At 44.5% G+C, this 20,080-nt stretch overlaps 1 protein-coding gene across 1 annotated transcript in view; it reads left to right on the forward strand.

Annotated features, from left to right (window-relative positions):
- Window positions 1-5,478, forward strand: part of DNAH6 (dynein axonemal heavy chain 6) — a 416,108-nt gene extending 410,630 nt beyond the window's left edge. Inside the window, exon 77 of the mRNA XM_073597481.1 lies at window positions 3,136-5,478. Coding sequence (XP_073453582.1) covers window positions 3,136-3,239 — 104 coding nt within the window. The 3' untranslated portion in view covers window positions 3,240-5,478. The remainder of the gene's footprint in view (window positions 1-3,135) is intronic.
- Window positions 5,479-20,080: the final 14,602 nt, after the last annotated feature.

Here is a 20,080-nt window from a genome sequence, read left to right on the forward strand (position 1 = left end):
GTCGGGGAAAAGTTTGTCCAAAAAGGCTATAACAAGCACTTCATAGAAGAAAAAATCAAGAAGGTTTCGGATATTACAAGGGATGAATTAATTCAAGATAAATCAAAAGAACATACACAGTGTCAAGATATTCCGATGATTATGGATTTTAATATTCAGCACCGACAGATTGAACGAATTTTTAAAAAACATTGGCTACTCCTTTTAGCTGACCAACAGTTGAGGAACATATTACCAGAAAAAACATGATTTATTTACAGGAGGGCACCTACGCTGAGAGACTTAATAGCAAAAAATATCTTAGACCCTCCAAAAAAATCACAAGAATTGTCCTTTTTCCAGAGGAAAGGTTTTTATCCCTGCAAGCGGTGCTATGCATGTAAGAACACCAAACAAAATGGCCATAAATGTACTGATTTTAAATCTACGAGCAATAACACAGATTATCAGATCAAGGATTTTATGACATGTAAAACTGAGGGGGTAGTGTATGTCTTGCAATGCCCGTGCTCATTACAGTATGTAGGCAGAACCAAAAGAACGATGTGGAAACGCATCAGGGAGCACATACAAAACATCTTAAAAGGATTTCCAAAGCATAGTGTTTCACGCCATTTCTCCCTACACCATAATAAAAATCCAGCACTTTTAAAATTTTGGGCAATTGAAAGATATAGACCTCACTAGCGGGGTAGTAATAAAGTGAGGGAGTTAAGTAAGCAAGAATCCAAATGGATATATAATATGCGTACACTCACGCCAATGGGTTTAAACATAGATTTTGACTTGAATTGTTTTATATCGGATTTTTAACAATGTAACATGGTCGTATTGAATTGCTATTATATCCTCAGTCATATATTTTATCTTGTTTTTTATTTATATATGTTTATTGTATCTATTTTAAACTATAAGTACAAGCTTCCAATGTATTTTAGCAATCACTCCAAATTAAGCTACAGTTTATTACCTTTTATGTAGTGGATTGATTATAATTAAGCTAAGGGAGGGTGTAATTCTAACTATGCCCTCAGGAGGGAGCTTTATACTCTTGTCTAGATTTTAGTATCCATGTAGCGAATGCTATCTCAGTTTTTTATATATTTAATTTTATTTATCTAAGTGATTTTTATATTAAATGTTGTTAATGTATTAGGGAATTAAAATCATGCTGCATTATGTAGGTTATATCGGGCATTTGAATGTATTTGAGATCGCTCAAATGATGTGATGATGCATTGACTCCCGGGGTTACCATGGCTACCAGTACGCACACTATAAGTATCTCGCAGGCTGATCACATGGGCACCCTTGAAAAAGTCACGTGTCTGGTGATGGAACGCGTCGGGAGGAGGAGCCTGTGACGCTTTCCAGCAGTGTCTGTATGTGAGCACTGGCGGTGGATGAGGAGCCTCCAGCGCAAAGCTGAATGCAGCTGATCATTTTCTTTCTCATGCGATCATGCGAATGGGGATATGTGAGTGAGATTAGCATCTTAATATTTAGCATCACTCTGTTTTAATCTCTGCGTAATGGATCTGTTTTTTGTGTTTATCTTGCATGTCGTGGAAATTTGCTGATAAACGAAAATATCCTACCAAATACCAACGGCAGCTTAATGGTGAAATTGGTGTTGAACTTTTGCCATTTATTTTAAAGCATATTCATCAGTGAACCTCCAATTATTTATTTATTTTTTGGCTTACCCATCACTTGAACTTCCTATCAGTGTTTTTGGCTTACCTATTAGATTCTGGTACTCTTATACATAGGACAATTTTGGTATATAATTTATGGGTGTTTTATTTGTGTTTATTCATCCATTTAGTGTGTGGTAATTCCCAGGAGGATTGTTTTATTATTTATTCACAATCACGTATTTATATATTTTCTAATAAGTCACATATTGATTAAAGACACTAAGGTGCATTATTAAGAGGTTAATATCAGTTCAATTATTCACTCATACTTAACCATCTATTTGTGCATTTCACAATATTAATAGCAGCTATATTATTTGGATATCTTTTAATAACAATTTTTCACATAATTTTATTCACCAAATCCACTTCAGCGCTTTAGTATTTTATCACTTTTTATAAAGCTAAGACTGGCTACGTATTAAATGTGTAAGTTTTGTGAAAGTATATGTTTTGAGCACAACAACATCAGATTGGTCTTGAGAAAAGAAAAATAAGCTTTCTTCACTCCTCCTGCTCTGCAACTAAGAGCATTTGAATAATGTGTATAGTTTTCACTTAAGTTTTTTTCAGTGCTAAACTGCTTTTAAGCCACTTTACTGTGGCTAGTTGACCCACTCTGGCTTTATATGAACAGACAGAGGGAATGTCTGAGAGATGAGCCTATTCACAGACATTTACTTCCAACACAATAAAACAGGTTACTGCTTTAAAAGCAATACAGCAGTGAGTAATGTCATACTTCTCACACTAGCCTTCACTGTTTCTTGTAACCCTTGACTTAAAGAGGAAGTAAACTCCCCTTGTTTGTTTATACCTATAGGTAATCCTATAATAAGGCTTACCTATAGGTACTGTAAATATCTCCCAAACCTGCACGGTTTAGGAGATATTTACTGTATTCTGCGCCGATTATGTTGGTGCATGTGCTCTGAATGAACGGGCACTCTGCTGTTTCTTCAGGGCCCTGTGCTGTGACCAGCATCTCTCACGCGCATACGCGGAAGTGACGTCATTGCGGTTCCGGCCAATCACAGTTCCGAAACCCGCAAACCCGGAAGAAACACCGGGGAAGATGTCAGCCGTATCAGCGATGTGCAGGCGCCTCTGAGAGGGCTTTGTTCTAAGGTGGGTATTCCATATTGAGCTAGTATGTGATGCATACTAGCTCATTATGCCTTTGTCTTACAGGTTTTTTTTGGGGGGGTTTACAACCTCTTTAAAGCGGAGTTCCACCCAGAAATGAAACTTCTGCTGATCGGATTCAGCACTCATTTGCACATTCACCTCTTCTACACTGCTTTCCTCTATGCCAAAGCCCAACCCCTGTGCCAAAAGAACATACCATTATGGTGACCTGAGCCTCTTGAACATTATACAGGGGTTCCAAAGAGTGGAATTGACCTCTTACCTATTTTTGCTTTCTTTTTACTAGGTCATTCCACTAATTTTGTGGTTACCGTGCTTTTACCATCAAAGAGACCAAGTGACTACTGGATATCAAAAGGATCAGCACTACTTTGCCAATTAAATGAATGAATACAGAACAAGAAAAGACTCAACTTGTTAAAATAAAATGCCAAATGTTTTACAAATGTTCACTGTTATTAATAACTGGTTTCACTGATTTCAGAAAAGAATATATATTTATTAATTAACCACCTTGTGGGAGCTGTTATTCTAGGGTTTTTTTGTTGATGGTTCTGAATGGTCTAAATTTATGAAGGATATTTATTTATGTTTTGCTTTTCCAAAATTATTGGTCTTCATCAGTGTAAAATCAGTAAGTAGGCTCCAATCGGCCCTCCTTGACCCAGGAATTTGGTCGTTTGGACAATACCATTTTGCCTCCTGCACACCATAGATAATGTAAAGTCAGACTGTCAGTCACTGTCCTCACATCAAAGACACATGTTCCCTTCCTGTGACATGTGTCATTGCTCTCTGCATATGTCCGTGGCCAGAAGGAGTTGTGGCAGATGGCAATGAAGTCTTAGCCAATGACTTTTGGCAAAAAGTCACATTTTGCATACCAGTAACTGCGCTGTTTAGTTAATATGCTTCTTTGGTAAAAAGTAGTTTGAAACAGCTTATGGAGCACATTATAAAGCTATAAGGATATTTATATGCTTGGAAGTTGGAAAGGTTCACTTTAAAAGATGATTTCCGATGACTTTACTTTGTGAGCTTCTGTTACTCTTTGCACTGTTATTATGAATAAAGCTAAATGCACTTTCTTCTTTTACTGTGATACCATCCTCTATCCAACTGCATATCATACCTCAAGACTCCTGGTTGTGACCAGGCTATGCTGTCACAGCTGTGTCCAATGCAAAATGGCAGGCTAGAAGAATACTAATTTTGGAAAGATAACAATGGTTTGGTATCAGTATGTTATAAAAAAGAAAGGTATCAAGTCTGTAATGGAAAATTAGGTTAATGGTTGTTTTAATATAACAAAATGATTTGAGGTGTTCACTAAGATCCTGAATTGTGTTGTTGTTATGGGGAAGGCTAGAACCGCTGTTAAGCTTTTATTGCTGTTTGTACCTCTGTTGCAGATTTCTCCTCACTTAAAACTCTTCCCCGTTTAGTTCCAAACAAAAAAAAAAACATTTTGATGGAATTACACTTTAAAAACACTGCTTTCTTTAACTTTATCCAGACTGCAAAAAATGAATGGTGGCTGCAACAGTAGCGAATGGTCATCTTCCCTTTGCTCACCTGATACTTTATTTGGCCCCTGGATGAAAGAAAATACTAAAATTCAGGGTATGGGAATAATGTGGTTCACTCTCCTTCCTCCCACATAATGATGCTGCTGCTTGATGAGTGACCATTCAAGCAGCCAGTGCAGTCATATGAGAAAGGTGTCTTTAACATGCTGTAAATTGTGATCTCACGGGTGGCAGGGAGTAAAAATAACAAGATAATAAACAATTAATAGGGCTACTTTTAAACTGCATAGGTGCATAAATAGATCTTCTCTTTGCTCCAAACACCCAAACAGAGTGCTATGAGAGTGAAGAAAAGGTAATTATAAACAACTGTTAGTCACCATTACAAAGCATAGATAAATCACACATTCACTTAATATAACATACATTTCTGTCTTTAACCCTTTTGCTGCCAGGCCCTGTGCTCCACTGTTAAACTCAAGTGGCCAGACCATTTTTGCAATTTTCCATTGCTTTTTTATTTTTCCATTACAGCTTTCAGAGTTTAAAGACCCCCCCAAACCATACATTTTATGAAAGCACATAACCAGTAGAATAAAAAATAAGGTGCTGCTGATTTTTAAGGCCCCAAGATATATGCGCAAAATATGTTTATCAAAACAATATTTCCGCTAAATTACACTAAAATCATAATTGTCTTTCTTGTGAAAAAAAAATCATAATTGGCAGATACAAACACAGCAAATTTTACAAAATTCCTGCAAAATTCCTACTACATAAATATAAGCTTATTAACCTGTATTAAGTTAATAAATAACAAATATTTGTACATTTTAAATTGTGCCTTTTTGCAAAATGGTGAAAATCAAACTTATGCAAAACTGTAAATAACCAGATTTCTCTAAAAATTTAAAGGTTTTTATTTTTCACTTATAGCTGAAAGCATGAGATCAGTAGAATAAAAAAAAGAAGGTGCTACTGATTTTTAAGGCCCTGTAATAGTTGCGCAAATGTTTATCAATGCCATATTTTTTTGATAAAAATACACTATAATCATTATTAGCGGATACAAATACAGCACATTTTACAACGTTCCTGCTAAATTCCTACTAAATATATAAGCTTAACTTGTATTGAGTTAATAAATAACAAATATTTGTAAATTTTAAACTGTGCCTTTTTGCGAAATGTTGAAAATCGTACGTATGCAAAACTGTAAAAAACCAAATTTCTCTAAAAATCTAAAGGTTTTTCATTTTTCATTTACAGCTTTCAGAGTTTGAAAAAGACTTCCCAAAGCATGTATTTTTTCAAAGCACATGACCAGTAGAAAAAATAGATAGTTGCTACAGATTTTTTAGGCCCTGCAATATTTACGCAAATGTTTATCCAAACAATATTTTCACTAAAATAAAACTAATATCCTTATTAGCATACATAAACACAACATAACTTACAAAATTCCTGCTAAATTCCTACTAAGGCCTTGTTCAATTGGGGTTTACTAAAGTGTATGTATGCCCATGGAAGGCCACGTTTACCCGCACGGGGATGCACAGGTGTTCTGTGCAACCCTGTGCAGGCAGTCCCATTGATGTCAGTTGGGATGCAGCGGCTGCAAGGACAGATCTGACATCTGTTCAGGTGTAGGTGCATGGCCCCAAACATAGACAGTGGGAGGTCAGGGACATGAACCCACATGGATGTCAAGTTGGGAGCAGTGGCTGCGTCCATGCAGCTGCTGTGTCCCAATTGACATGAATGGGACTGCCTGTACAGAAATGAACTGAACCCCTGTGCATTCCCATGCAGCCCCTATATCCAAATTGACATCAGTGGGACTGCCTGCATGGGGATGCACGGAACACCTGTGCATCCCTGTGCAGCTAAACACGACCTCAATGTACTATAACTGAGGCTTTAGACCTTGTTTAGACTTGCAGTTGGAGAGTGGGAAAAATGTGCTGTTGAGCTGCGTTTCTGCTACCCACCAACCATTCCCCCTTCAGATGCAATAGGCAGCGGACAGGGGTGTTTACATGCTGCGGTCGTGATGCTTCACTTTGCAGCCGCATCAAAGTTGATCCGACTTGTAGCGATGCCATCTGCCGAACCCTACATATTTAAGTCAATGGGGAAGCTCTGCAAATACCCTGCAACTGCTTGCAATACACGTGGTTGCGGCGTATTTGTCAGCAAAAATTTGGTTAAAACAGATGGTGAGGATGCATTGCACCTTTACTGCCTGTCAGTAGCCTCTGGAATGTGATCAGAATGCGAATCTGGTTTCAGGGGCAAGGGACATTTAGATACATGTCTAAATTTACCCTTGCTATGGTTTTTTTTTTTTTTTTTACAATTTTATTACATTTTTTTAGTGGTTACTATTTTATTTGTAATATATTTTTGACACTTTTTTTGGGGTTGGGGGGTGCTTCAGAGTGACATCAGAGGACTAAACAGGCACCTTATGTCTCTTTTTTTTTTTGAGGTAGAGAAAGGGACTGAAGTCAGTCCCTTTATCTGCAGCTTCATCTGCACTGTAGATGAATGAATAGGAGTCTGTATGTTCACTAACTGAAGCATAGTAAACACTACTTACTATCTTCAGTGATGAAGGGACACAGCGCTCGGTACTGATTGCTGTGTTCATTCAACAAGGGGGCTGGTAAACACATCCTCCATCCTGACAGTCACCGATCTCCTGGGCAGCAGCTTCAGCCGGCGAGAGGGGATGGTGGGAATGCCAGTCAGCAGCGCTGCATAGGGGGCTGCCTGGAATTGTGGGGGGCACTGAAGGGGGGTCTCAGTGGCAAGGGAAATATAATTGAGTATTTTACACTATGGCTCCCATGCAATTGCTGGCGGGATGGGCAGCGGGGGGAAGCCAGCAATTGCAATCGGAGCCACAGGAGATCAGAGCTGCTGGGGAGGGGAAAGAGGACGAGGGGGCTTCCCAGTTGCTGGAGAATCAGTACTGGGCGTGGGATCAGTGGCGGCCAGTGCAGCAGTTGATTTGAAGGAGAAGAAAGCAGAGGAGAGAGGCAGAGGGGTTAATTTAGGTGAATAGCACTGATCAGCTGTTATCAGTGATCTCTTATCTCCTTTGAAACCAGCCACTGCCAAGATCATGTGACCGGACTGGAACATCTTCCTTTTACAGGGTATTTAGCATAGGATTTAGAAAGAGGGAGCAGTTTTAGGCTTAGTTAGATTGGTTCTGGACTTCTGTTTTAACATAAAAGCTCTTTTACATTTTACCAGCTTTTGCCCCAGGCAAGTGACTTGGGGGGGGGGCTTCTACTAGTGGGCTTGAAGCTGATCCCGTTTTGATCTATTATTAAAATGTGTAACCTCTGTGTGTTATCTGAGCTTGTCAGCAGAAGGTATATTGGTGACAGCTTGGTTAGAGTATAACAAAAGTAAAATATAGAGCACTGTAGCCAGTCTGGCCAACAAGCAAAACAGTATATGGAGAATTCAGAGAGATGGTTTTTCACCTGGAATTAAGTGTTACTAAGCAGACTATATATTACTGTGTTAAATAATGACAGCTTTAAGTAACAATACATTGAAAATTAAACAAAACCAATAATCAAAGATCCCAAACTTCAACGTGAGACAAACATACATTCTAGCACATAAGTGGAGAATCATTAAGCATCTGCTGTTTCATCTGCTTTTATTAGATACTTGTGTGACTTGAAAGGCACTTATTGTCCATTGTACTTGTCTGATAGGAGGTTTATTTTCGCAGCATCTGTCTGTTTTCACTGAGTACTTTGTAAAAACTATTCTTTAATGCCATGTACACACGACTGGACTTTTTGACAGCAAAGGTCCGAAAAAACGAATCCGCCGGACAATTTGATCGTGTGTGGGCTTCATCAGACTTTTGCTGTCGAAAAATCAGACGGACTTTAGAAATAGAACACGTTTTGCCATGTACACACGACCAGACTTTTCGACAGCAAAGGTCCAACGGAACGAATCCGCCGGACAATTCGATCGTGTGTGGGCTTCATCGGACTTTTGCTGTCGAAAAATCAGATGGACTTTAGAAATAGAACATGTTTCAAATCTTTCTGACGGACTTGAGTCCGGTCAAAAAATCTGTTCCTCAGTATGCTAGTCCGACGGACTAGACGCAAGGGCAGTTATTGGCTACTGGCTATGAACTTCCTTATTCTAGTCCGGTCGTACGTCATCACGTTCGAATCAGTCGGACTTTGGTGTGATCATGTGTAGGCAAGTCCGTTGCGTCGGAACTCCGTCGGAACGCCGTCGAAAGTCCGTCAAAAAGTCCTTCGGAGTTCAGTCCGTCGAAAGTCCACTCGTGTGTACTCGGCATTTCAAATCTTTCCGACGGACTAGAGTCCGGTTGAAAAATCCGTTCGTTGGTATGCTAGTCCGACGGACAAACAAGGACGCAAGGGCAGCTATTGGCTACTGGCTATGAACTTCCTTATTCTAGTTCGGTCGTATGTCATTCGAATCAGTTGGACTTTGGTGTGATCGTGTGTAGGCAAGTTCGTTGCGTCGGAACTCCGTTGGAACTCCGTTGTAAGTCCGTCAAAAAGTCCTTGGGGGTTCAATCCGTCGAAAGTCCGCTCATGTGTACACGGCATTAGAAATGTACTTAATAATGTACAAACATTTACACAATTAAATAAGGCAACACTACAGTACAACACCATCTACTAGAAAGATGGAGTATTGATTTTCACGAAAAATAACTCAGTATTTTTCATTGCAAAAATCATGTCAAATTCAATCAACAGAACAAATAACATTTCTCCTTTGACCATTATCCATTGTTTTCAACATTAAGTGACTTTAACCACTTGGGTACCTTAAATATAGTACGTACACCCTAAAAAACAACATTTCTAGAATGTATTGCCTTTGTTTAGCTCCTGACCCCATGTTGCTACTATTAATTGGCTGTAAAAATGAAGCTACTGCTGTATAAAATGACACTTGCAGATAGTTTGCAGGTGTCACTGAGAAATACAGTTTACAGCATTGTTATATTGCATTTGAGACCTTTGATCTGCATATGACATCTGATATTTTTTTTAACATATATTCCTGTTTACCTTGAAAACTTGAGCTAACCCTAATCTGCCCTAATTACTGCATTCCTCCCCTTTAGCTATGATTTTTCTGCTGATCATTTTTGCTTATTTTCAGCATCACAGTCCATTTTTTTCTTTTACTAACTACTTGGCCATTAGGGATAAGCTTCGTGTTCGAGTCGAACCCATGTTCGACTCGAACATCGTCTGTTCGCCGAATTGCAAACAATATGGAACGTTCGCGCCAAATTCGTGTGGCGCGTCGCGGCCCATAATTTCACTGCGGCATCGCAGTGCATTGCTGGCTGATGAATGGCCAAGCATGCACTATGACCCGCATGTTTGGCCAATCACAGCACCGTCTGTATAGAGAGCTGTAATTGGCCAAAGCCAGGGTGGCTCTGGCCAATTATGGCTCAGGGGGTTTAGTACACGCCCCACACTATATAAGGGCGCCTGCACGGCAACCCTGTGTAGTGTGTTCCGGCGTTGAGAGACAGACAGACAGTGTCATTTGATTTAAGTTAGATAGATTAGGCAGGACAGTCAGTCAGCTGCACTTACAGTGTATTGTGTATATATATGCATCCCAGGTGTTGTGTATATATATATATATATATATACTGTATTCAGTTTAGCTAGATCCGTTCCTGTTACTATCTTCCTACTGACAGGCAGGCAGGTGTTGTTACAGTACAGCTACCTGAAGAAAATTGCTGGTGTTCTTCTGATCCTATTAGTACCACAGTCAGGCAGCTACACTATTTACAGCTAGTGTAGTGCGTCCTCCTCACAGTGTTCAGCTAAAGCTACAAGTTAGTGTAGTGCACAGTGTTCAGCTAAAGCTACAAGTTAGTGTAGTGTGTCCTCTGAACAGTTTTCAGCTAAAGCTACAAGTTAGTGTAGTACACAGTGTTCAGCTAAAGCTACAAGTTAGTGTAGTGCAACCTCTGCACAGTGTTCAGCTAAAGCTACAAGTTAGTGTAGTGCGTCCTCCTCACAGTGTTCAGCTAAAGGTACAAGTTAAAGTAGTGCAACCTCTGCACAGTGTTCAGCTAAAGCTACAAGTTAGTGTAGTGCGTCCTCCTCACAGTGTTCAGCTAAAGCTACAAGTTAATGTAGTGCAACCTCTGCACAGTGTTCAGCTAAAGCTACAAGTTAGTGTAGTGCGTCCTCTGAACAGTGTTCAGCTAAAGCTACAAGTTAGTGTAGCGCATAGTGTTCAGCTAAAGCTACAAGTTAGTGTAGTGCAACCTCTGCACAGTGTTCAGCTAAAGCTACACGTTAGTGTAGTGCGTCCTCCTCACAGTGTTCAGCTAAAGCTACAAGTTAGTGTAGTGCGACCTCTGCACAGTGTTCAGCTAAAGCTACAAGTTAGTGTAGTGCGTCCTCACAGTATTCAGCTAAAGCTACAAGTTAGTGTAGTGCACAGTGTTCAGCTAAAGCTACAAGTTATTGTAGTGCGACCTCTGCACAGTGTTCAGCTAAAGCTACAAGTTAGTGTAGTGCATCCTCTGAACAGTGTTCAGCTAAAGCTACAAGTTAGTGTAGTGCACAGTATTCAGCTAAAGCTACAAGTTAGTGTAGTGCGACCTCTGCACAGTGTTCAGCTAAAGCTACAAGTTAGTGTAGTGCATCCTCTGAACAGTGTTCAGCTAAAGCTACAAGTTAGTGTAGTGCGACCTCTGCACAATGTTCAGCTAAAGCTACAAGTTAGTGTAGTGCATCCTCTGAACAGTGTTCAGCTAAAGCTACAAGTTAGTGTAGTGCGACCTCTGTACAGTGTTCAGCTAAAGATACCTGTAGAAGGTTGGTGGTGTTTTCCTGATCCTATCACTAAGTGTAGTTAGTGTAGTGCACAGTGTTCAGCTAAATCTACAAGTTAGTGTAGTGCGACCTCTGCACAGTGTTCAGCTAAAGCAGGGGTCCTCAAACTACGGCCCGCGGGCTACATGCGGCCCGCCGAGCACATTTATCCGGCCCACCCCACCCAGGGCCGGATTCCTGACAGGCCAGGCTCGGGCCGGGGCCTGGTCGGCTCGGCTTGGGCAGGTCCACTCTGCTTCGGCGGGGAGCATGTCCGCTCCGCTCAGTCAAGTTACACAAGCCGCCTCCCCCACCCCAGTCATCTCGATGGAGGGCTCCGTGTGCCGCGCTGCACGCTGGGAAGTGTAGTTTCTAGCACAGTCCCGTGCGATTTCACTTCTAACTCACGTGGCAGACAGGAGGCACGGAGGGGACGCTCGCCTTGTCCCAGGACAGTGAAGAGGAAGAGTCTGACAGGGAGAGCGCAGGCTTCAGGGAACAGCCTACTACTAGGAACAAGTGAGGACCAAGAGGTCGGGGAGACAGTCAGAGGTAAGTCCGTATGTGTAAGTGTCCCCCTGTCCATCCCTCTGTCCCCCTGTCCATCCCTCTGTCCCCCTGTCCATCCCTCCGTCCCCCTGTCCACCCCTCTGTCCATCCCTCTGTCCCCCTGTCCACCCCACTGTCCCCCTGTCCACCCCACTGTCCCCCTGTCCACCCCTCTGTCCCCCTGTCCACCCCACTGTCCCCCTGTCCACCCCACTGTCCCCCTGTCCACCCCTCTGTCCCCCTGTCCACCCCACTGTCCCCCTGTCCACCCCACTGTCCCCCTGTCCATCCCTCTGTCCCACTGTCCCCCTGTCCACCCCACTGTCCCCCTATCCATCCCACTGTCCCCCTGTCCATCCCACTGACCCCTGTCCACCCCACTGTCCCCCTGTCCATCCCTCTTTCCCCCTGTCCATCCCACTGTCCCCCTGTCCATCCCACTGTCCCCCTGTCCATCCCTATGTCCCCCTGTCCATCCCTCTGTCCCCCTGTCCATCCCACTGTCCCCCTGTCCATCCCTCTGTCCCCCTGTCCATCCCTCTGTCCCCCTGTCCATCCCACTGTCCCCCTGTCCACCCCTCTGTCCCCCTGTCCACCCCTCTGTCCCCCTGTCCACCCCACTGTCCCCCTGTCCACCCCACTGTCCCCCTGTCCACCCCTCTGTCCCCCTGTCCACCCCTCTGTCCACCTGTCCATCCCTCTGTCCACCCCACTGTCCCCCTGTCCACCCCACTGTCCCCCTGCCCATCCCTCTGTCCACCCCACTGTCCCCCTGTCCATCCCATTGTTCTCCTGTCCATCCCTCTGTCCCCCTGTCCATCCCTCCGTCCATCCCTCTGTCCCCCTGTCCACCCCACTGTCCCCCTGTCCACCCCACTGTCCCCCTGTCCATACCACTGTCCCCCTGTCCATGCCACTGTCCCCCTGTCCATCCCACTGTCCCCCTGTCCATCCCATTGTCCCCCTGTCCATACCACTGTCCCCCTGTCCATGCCACTGTCCCCCTGTCCATCCCACTGTTCTCCTGTGCATCCCACTGTCCTTCTGACAACTCTGCAGCCCCCCCTTCACCCCACTGCCTCCCCCTGTGCATCCCGCTGGTGTGGGGTTCTTTGGGATGCTGTGGTTAGGGTGGTCCACTTTGGGGTGCCTTAGATATGATGGACTGATTTGGAGTGTTGAGATAGAATGGGCCACAAGCTGGTCTAGGTAGGAGGAGGGCGGGACTTTTATCACAGCGCACCCAAACTTTTCACAGTGAGCCGTGACACAGCAGCAGGAGATGCCCGATGTTTGAGGACCCCTGAGCTAAAGCTACAAGTTAGTGTAGTGCGTCCTCCTCACAGTGTTCAGCTAAAGCTACAAATTAGTGTAGTGCAACCTCTGCACAGTGTTCAGCTAAAGCTACAAGTTAGTGTAGTGCGTCCTCCTCACAGTGTTCAGCTAAAGCTACAAGTTAATGTAGTGCAACCTCTGCACAGTGTTCAGCTAAAGCTACAAGTTAGTGTAGTGCGTCCTCTGAACAGTGTTCAGCTAAAGCTACAAGTTAGTGTAGCGCATAGTGTTCAGCTAAAGCTACAAGTTAGTGTAGTGCAACCTCTGCACAGTGTTCAGCTAAAGCTACACGTTATTGTAGTGCGTCCTCCTCACAGTGTTCAGCTAAATCTACAAGTTAGTGTAGTGCGACCTCTGCACAGTGTTCAGCTAAAGCTACAAGTTAGTGTAGTGCGTCCTCCTCACAGTGTTCAGCTAAAGCTACAAGTTAGTGTAGTGCACAGTGTTCAGCTAAAGCTACAAGTTAGTGTAGTGCGACCTCTGCACAGTGTTCAGCTAAAGCTACAAGTTAGTGTAGTGTGTCCTCTGAACAGTGTTCAGCTAAAGCTACAAGTTAGTGTAGTGCACAGTGTTCAGCTAAAGCTACAAGTTAGTGTAGTGCGACCTCTGCACAGTGTTCAGCTAAAGCTACAAGTTAGTGTAGTGCGTCCTCCTCACAGTGTTCAGCTAAAGCTACAAGTTAGTGTAGTGCGACCTCTGCACAGTGTTCAGCTAAAGCTACAAGTTAGTGTAGTGCGTCCTCTGAACAGTGTTCAGCTAAAGCTACAAGTTAGTGTAGTGTGACCTCTGTACAGTGTTCAGCTAAAGCTACCTGTAGAAGGTTGGTGGTGTTTTCCTGATCCTATCACTACCGCAGGCAGCTACATTATTTTAATGTTAGTGTAGTGCGTCCTCTTCACACTGTTCAGCTAAAGGTTGGTGGTGTTTTCCTGATCCTATCACTACCGCAGGCAGCTAAATTATTTACACTTTACTGTAGTGCGTCCTCAAAACAGTGTTCAGCTAAAGCTACCTGTAGAAGGTTGGTGGTGTTTTCCTGATCCTATCACTACCGCAAGCAGCTAAATTATTTACACGTTAGTGTAGTGCGACCTCTGCACAGTGTTCAGCTAAAGCTACCTGTAGAAGGTTGGTGGTGTTTTCCTGATCTTATCACTACCGCAGGCAGCTACATTAATTACATGTTAGTGTAGTGCGACCTCTGCACAGTGTTCAGCTAAAGCTACCTGTAGAAGGTTGCTGGTGTTTTCCTGATCCTATCACTACCACAGGCAGCTACATTATTTACATGTTAATGTAGTGCGTCCTCTGCACAGTTTTCAGCTAAAGCTACAAGTTAGTGTAGTGCAACCTCTGCACAGTGTTCAGCTAAAGCTACCTATAGAAGATTGGTGGTGTTCTCATACTACAGGCAGGCAGTTGATTTTGCTAGCTGCAGTATCAGTAAATGTATATATATATATATATATATATATCTCAGCTTAGTGCAGCTACATCTCACTGCAGGCCATTAGTATGTCTGGAAGGCCAACAAAAAGACGCAGACAGTCACAAGCCAATAAAAGAGGGCAAACAGGCTCTTTGTCTAGAGGCAACAGTGCTGGTCGTGGAAATGGTGCATCCTCATCAGCACGTGGCCGTGGGACACGCTTGGCCTTTTTTTCGGCAGCTGGCCGTGTTGAGCCGCAACATGCGTAAGACTTGGTCCAGTGGATGACCAAGCCGTCCTCATCCTCCTCATCCTCCTCATCCTCTCTCACCCATGCTCAGGGTACTTTGTCTGGCAAAGCAACTGCCAACGCGGCCTCTTCCCTCGGCTCAATGGCATCAGTGACTCCTTCCCAAGCCCCACCATGTCCTCCTGAGGAGTCCCTCGAACTGTTTGACCACAGTGTTGGGTACATGCTCCAGGAGGATGCCCAGCGTTTAGAAGGCTCTGATGATGATACTGAGCTAGATGAAGGCAGTAACGTGAGCACGGACAGAGGGGGTGCCCAAGAAGGACAGCAATCTGGCAGTCATGCTCCCCCTGCTGCAGCATACTGCCAGTGATGAGGAGGGAGGGGATGATGAGGTCACTGACTCAACGTGGGTGCCTGACAGGAGAGAGGAGGAGGAGGCAAATCACCAACAAGGCAGGATGCCCTCCAGGGGCCAGCCTAAGGGCAGCACACTGACTGCATCACACCGCAAAGCTCCGCATGTGCAGGGCGCTGCTGTCTCTGCGCGTTATTCCAAAAGTTCTTTGGTGTGGGCCTTTTTTGAGACGCACCGCTGCTATTTGCAACATATGTCTCAAGCGTATCTTGCGCGGCCAAAACATCTCCCGCTTGGGTACCACATGTTTGACCAGACATACGTTGACCTGCCATGCAGTTCGTTGGCAAGCGTACCTAAAAGACCCACACCAAAGAACAAAGAGGACTTCTCCTTGCTCCTCATCAGCTGAGAGCTCCAACCCCACTATACCTTCAGTCCTCTCTGAGACATGCACTGAGAGGAATGAAGGTGTAGAATTAGGTGTGTCACAGCCAAGTACTTGTGGGCAATCTGCTTTCGGTACACCGACGTCAGATTGTACCAGGCAAATTTCCCTGCCCCAGCTGCTGCACCGCCGAAAGAAGTTCGCTCCCAGCCATCCACATGCCCAGCGGTTGAATGCTAGCTTGGCAAAATTGCTAGCACTTCAACTGCTACCTTTTCAGTTGGTAGACTCTGCCCCCTTCCGTGAGTTTGTGGAATGTGCGGTTCTTCAGTGGCAGGTACCCAAACGCCACTTTTTCTCACGGAAGGCGATTCCGGCTCTCTACCGGCATGTGGGAGGCAATGTCCATGCCTCGCTGGACAGGGCGATCAGCGGTAAGGTGCATATTACAGCTGACTCATGGTCCAGCAGGCATGGACAGGGACGTTACCTAAGTTTCACGGCGCATTGGGTGACTCTGCTGGCAGCTGGGAAGGATGCAGGACAAGGTGCAGTAGTGTTAAAGGTTGTTCTGCCACCATACCTCCAAAATGCCACTGCTAATGATTCTGACACACCTCTCTCCTCCACCCCCTCCTCTTCTTCTTCCTCCATGGCTTCCTCCAGGGGCTACGCAAGTATGCAGGCCAAAAGATGCCATGCGGTGCTTGAGCTGGTGTGCTTGGGGGACAGGAGCCACACTGGGGCAGAGTTTCTGTCAGCTCTGCAGGGGCAGATTCAGAGGTGGTTGGCGCCACGCCAACTTAAGGCAGGAATGGTGGTTTGCGACAATGGCGCCAACCTCCTCTCCGCCCTCCGACAGGGACAAATGACCCATGTGCCCTGTTTGGCTCACATCCTTAACTTGGTGGTTCAGCGGTTCTTGGGCAGGTACCCAGGCTTACAGGATGTCCTGAGGTCATATAATGCCAGTGCTCGGCTGGCAGACCTCCAAAAGGAATTTAATCTGCCCAAGAACCGCCCAATCTGTGACATGCCCACCGGTGGAACTCAACGTTGGCCATGCTGCAGCGGCTGCACACGCAGTAGAGGGCCATCAATGAGTACCTGTGCGACTATGGCACCAGGACAGGGTCAGGGGAGCTTGTTTTTTTTCCACACGCTAGTGGGCCATGATCAGGGATGCATGCACTGTCCTGTCACCATTTGAGGAGGCCACGAGGATGGTGAGCAGTGACAGTGTATGCATCAGTGACACTGTCCCCCTTGTCCACCTGTTGGAGCACACGCTGCATGGAATAATGGACAGGGCACTTGAGACAGAACAGAGGCAGGAAGAGGAGGACTTTCTTAGCTCTCAAGGCCCCCTTTATCCAGACAGTGTTCCTGCATGCCCACCGATCACACAGGAAGAGGAGGAGGAGGAGGATTGTGTCAGTATGGAGGTGGAGCCTGGCACTCAGCATCAGCAGCAGTCTTTAAGGGATCATTTACAGTCCCAAGAAACACATGGACTTGTACATGGCTGGGAAGAGGTGGCTGCGGATCATGTCGTCCTTAGTGACCCAGGGGACTCCGGACCCAATGCCTCAGCAAACCTACGCTGCATGGCCTCTCTGATCCTGCAAAGCCTGCAGAAGGATCCTCGTATTCGTGGTATCAAGGAGAAGGAACAATACTGGCTGGCAACCCTCCTTGATCCACGTTACAAGGGTAAGGTTGTGGACCTTATCTTGCTGTCGCAGAGGGAGCAGAGGATAAAACATCTTCGGGAGGCCTTGCAGAAAGGTCTGTGCAATGCGTTCCCAGAGACTGGGAGGTTACAAACTCCTGTTTCTGGACAACGTGTTGCTGAGGCTTCGGTCAGTCAAAGAAGGAGCAGTGGAGAAGGTGGCCGTCTGACCGATGCGTTCAGACAATTTTCTAGTCCGCAGCCCCAAGGTATGATCGTTCCAGCAACCATCGCCAGCGTCTGTTTTACATGGTGCAGGAATACCTAGGGGCAAGATCTGACTTCGATCGGACACCTTTCCCACTGAAAATCCTCTGGGTTACTGGGTCTTGAGGATGGATCACTGGCCAGAGCTTGCACAGTATGCAATTGAGCTACTGGCCTGTCCTGCATCCAGCGTTCTTTCGGAACGCACATTCAGTGCTGCTGGAGGCTTTGTAACCGATCACAGGGTGCGTCTGTCCACCAACTCGGTCGATCGACTCACCTTCATAAAAATGAATCAGTCTTGGATCACCACCAGCTACCAAGCACCTGATGCTGATGTAACCGAATTTTTTTTTTTGAAATGTCAGATCCCTTCAAAGACTGCCTATGCTGATGCTGAGTGACTATCCTGTTATTCTGAGTAATTATCCTCTTCCTCCTCAATGATCGTGCTGATAGCTTGTAAGAACATTTTTGGTCTAGGCGCCGCCACCAGTGCCTAAGGCCCAATTTTTCAGCCCCTTTAACAGGGGCGTGTAATTACAAGTTTTGATGCAATTCTTTGCAGCAGGTCTCATTCCTGCTTTCCAACTAGAGTATCTGTGAGGGGTTGCAGTGTTGTGGCACCAGCACCAGTGCCTAAGGCCCAATTTCTCAGCCCCTGTTTAATAGGGGCGTGTAATTACAATCTTTGATGCAATTCTTTGCAGCAGGGCTAGTTCCTGCACTCCAACTAGAGTATCTGTGAGGGGTTGCAGTGTTGTGGCACCAGCACCAGTGCCTAAGGCCCAATTTTTCAGCCCCTGTTTAACAGGGGCGTGTAATTACAATTTTTGATGCAATTATTTGCAGCAGGGCTAGTTCCTGTGCTCCAACTAGAGTATCTGTGAGGGGTTGCAGTGTTGTGGCACCAGCACCAGTGCCTAAGGCCCAATTTTTCAGCCCCTGTTCAACAGGGACATATAATTAGAATTCTTGATCTAATATTTCACAGCAGGGCCCGTTTCTGCACCCACCAAGAGTAACTGTGAGGACTTACAGTGTTGTGGCACCAGCACCACCACCACCACCACCAAAGGCCCAATTTTTCTGTCCCTGTTCAACAGGGGCATGTAATTACAATTCTTGATCTAATATTTCACAGCAGGGCCCTGTGAGGGCTTACAGTGTTTTGGCCACAACAACACCTAAGGCCCAAATTTCTGCTGAGTATATAGGGCAGGCCCCTACTTTCAAACATCCAACTTACAAACGACTCCTACTTGCAAATGGAAGGAGACAACAGGAAGTGAGATTAAATCTACCCCTAGGAAGGGAAATTCTCTCCTGTAAGAGTTAATATGAAAAAAACTTTTCTTCTTTCCACTGATGCTTTATCACCAATCCTTGTTTCACAAAAAACCCCAAATTTTCAAAAAACATTTGTCATTGGGACAAAAAGTGAGGTGAAATCTTCTGAAGAGGAGCCCAGACAGCAAAACAAATGTCACAGGGGTGATAACCCTTCCCTAGGTTTTCCAAAAAGCTTAAAATAGATTTTTTGGCTGGAGCTAAACACGTTAAAAATGTACCAGTTCAAAATTACAAACAGATTCTACTTAACAACAAACCTACAGTCCCTGTCTTGTTTGCACCGCCTGTATACTGCTGTTCAGAGTATATAGGGCCTGGGGGCCCCACACCTTTCCTTATTTAATTTGGGTGCAGGGTTCCCCTTAATATCCATACAAGACCCAAAGGGCCTGGTAATGGACTTGGGGGTACCCATGCAGTTTGTCTCACTGATTTTTGTCCATGTTGCCAGGACCTGACATTACATTAAAGCCACAAGCAGTTTTAAATTACTTTTTTTCCTTTAAAAATGACATTTTGTGCAGGGACTGTTCTAAGCATGGGAAACACGCGCCACTTTACAGGCATACTATAGACACCCCCCAGGTACGATATTTAAAGGAATATTTCACTTTTTTTTACTTTAAGCATCATTAAAATCATTGCTCCCGAAAAAACTGACGTTTTTAAAGTTTTTTTCGCATTGATACATGTCCCCTGGGGCAGGTCCCGGGTCCCCAAACCCTTTTTAGGACAACACCATGCAAATTAGCCTTTAAAATGAGCACTTTTGATTTCGAACGTTCGAGTCCCATAGACGTCAATGGGGTTCTAACGTTCCTGCAAATTTTCGGTCCGTTCGCAGGTTCTGGTGCGAACCGAACCGGGGGGTGTTCGGCTCATCCCTATTGGCCATGCTTTGTACCGGAAATGTCATTTTGGCATAATTTTAAAATGGGACAAATTATATAACAACATATACAGTATACTGCAAAAACACTTTTTTCAAAACTAACACTTGTCAAAATATACATTTTTTTTCATATAATTTTGTCTATAGATTACAAAGAAAATGTTTTTTTTTGTGCAAGACATTTTTGCATAAGAAAGCATAGCTTGTCCCCAAAAAAGAATGTATGCAGTATATTACTTTTTTATTTTAAGTAATGACAAAGTTCTGATGGGGAAATGTAAAAATTGTTCTTGTCCATAAAGGGTATAAAGAGCTTAAGTGGTAA

The sequence above is a fragment of the Aquarana catesbeiana genome, linkage group LG01 (genome assembly GCF_042186555.1).
Source record: "Aquarana catesbeiana isolate 2022-GZ linkage group LG01, ASM4218655v1, whole genome shotgun sequence".
NCBI lineage: Eukaryota > Metazoa > Chordata > Amphibia > Anura > Ranidae > Aquarana > Aquarana catesbeiana.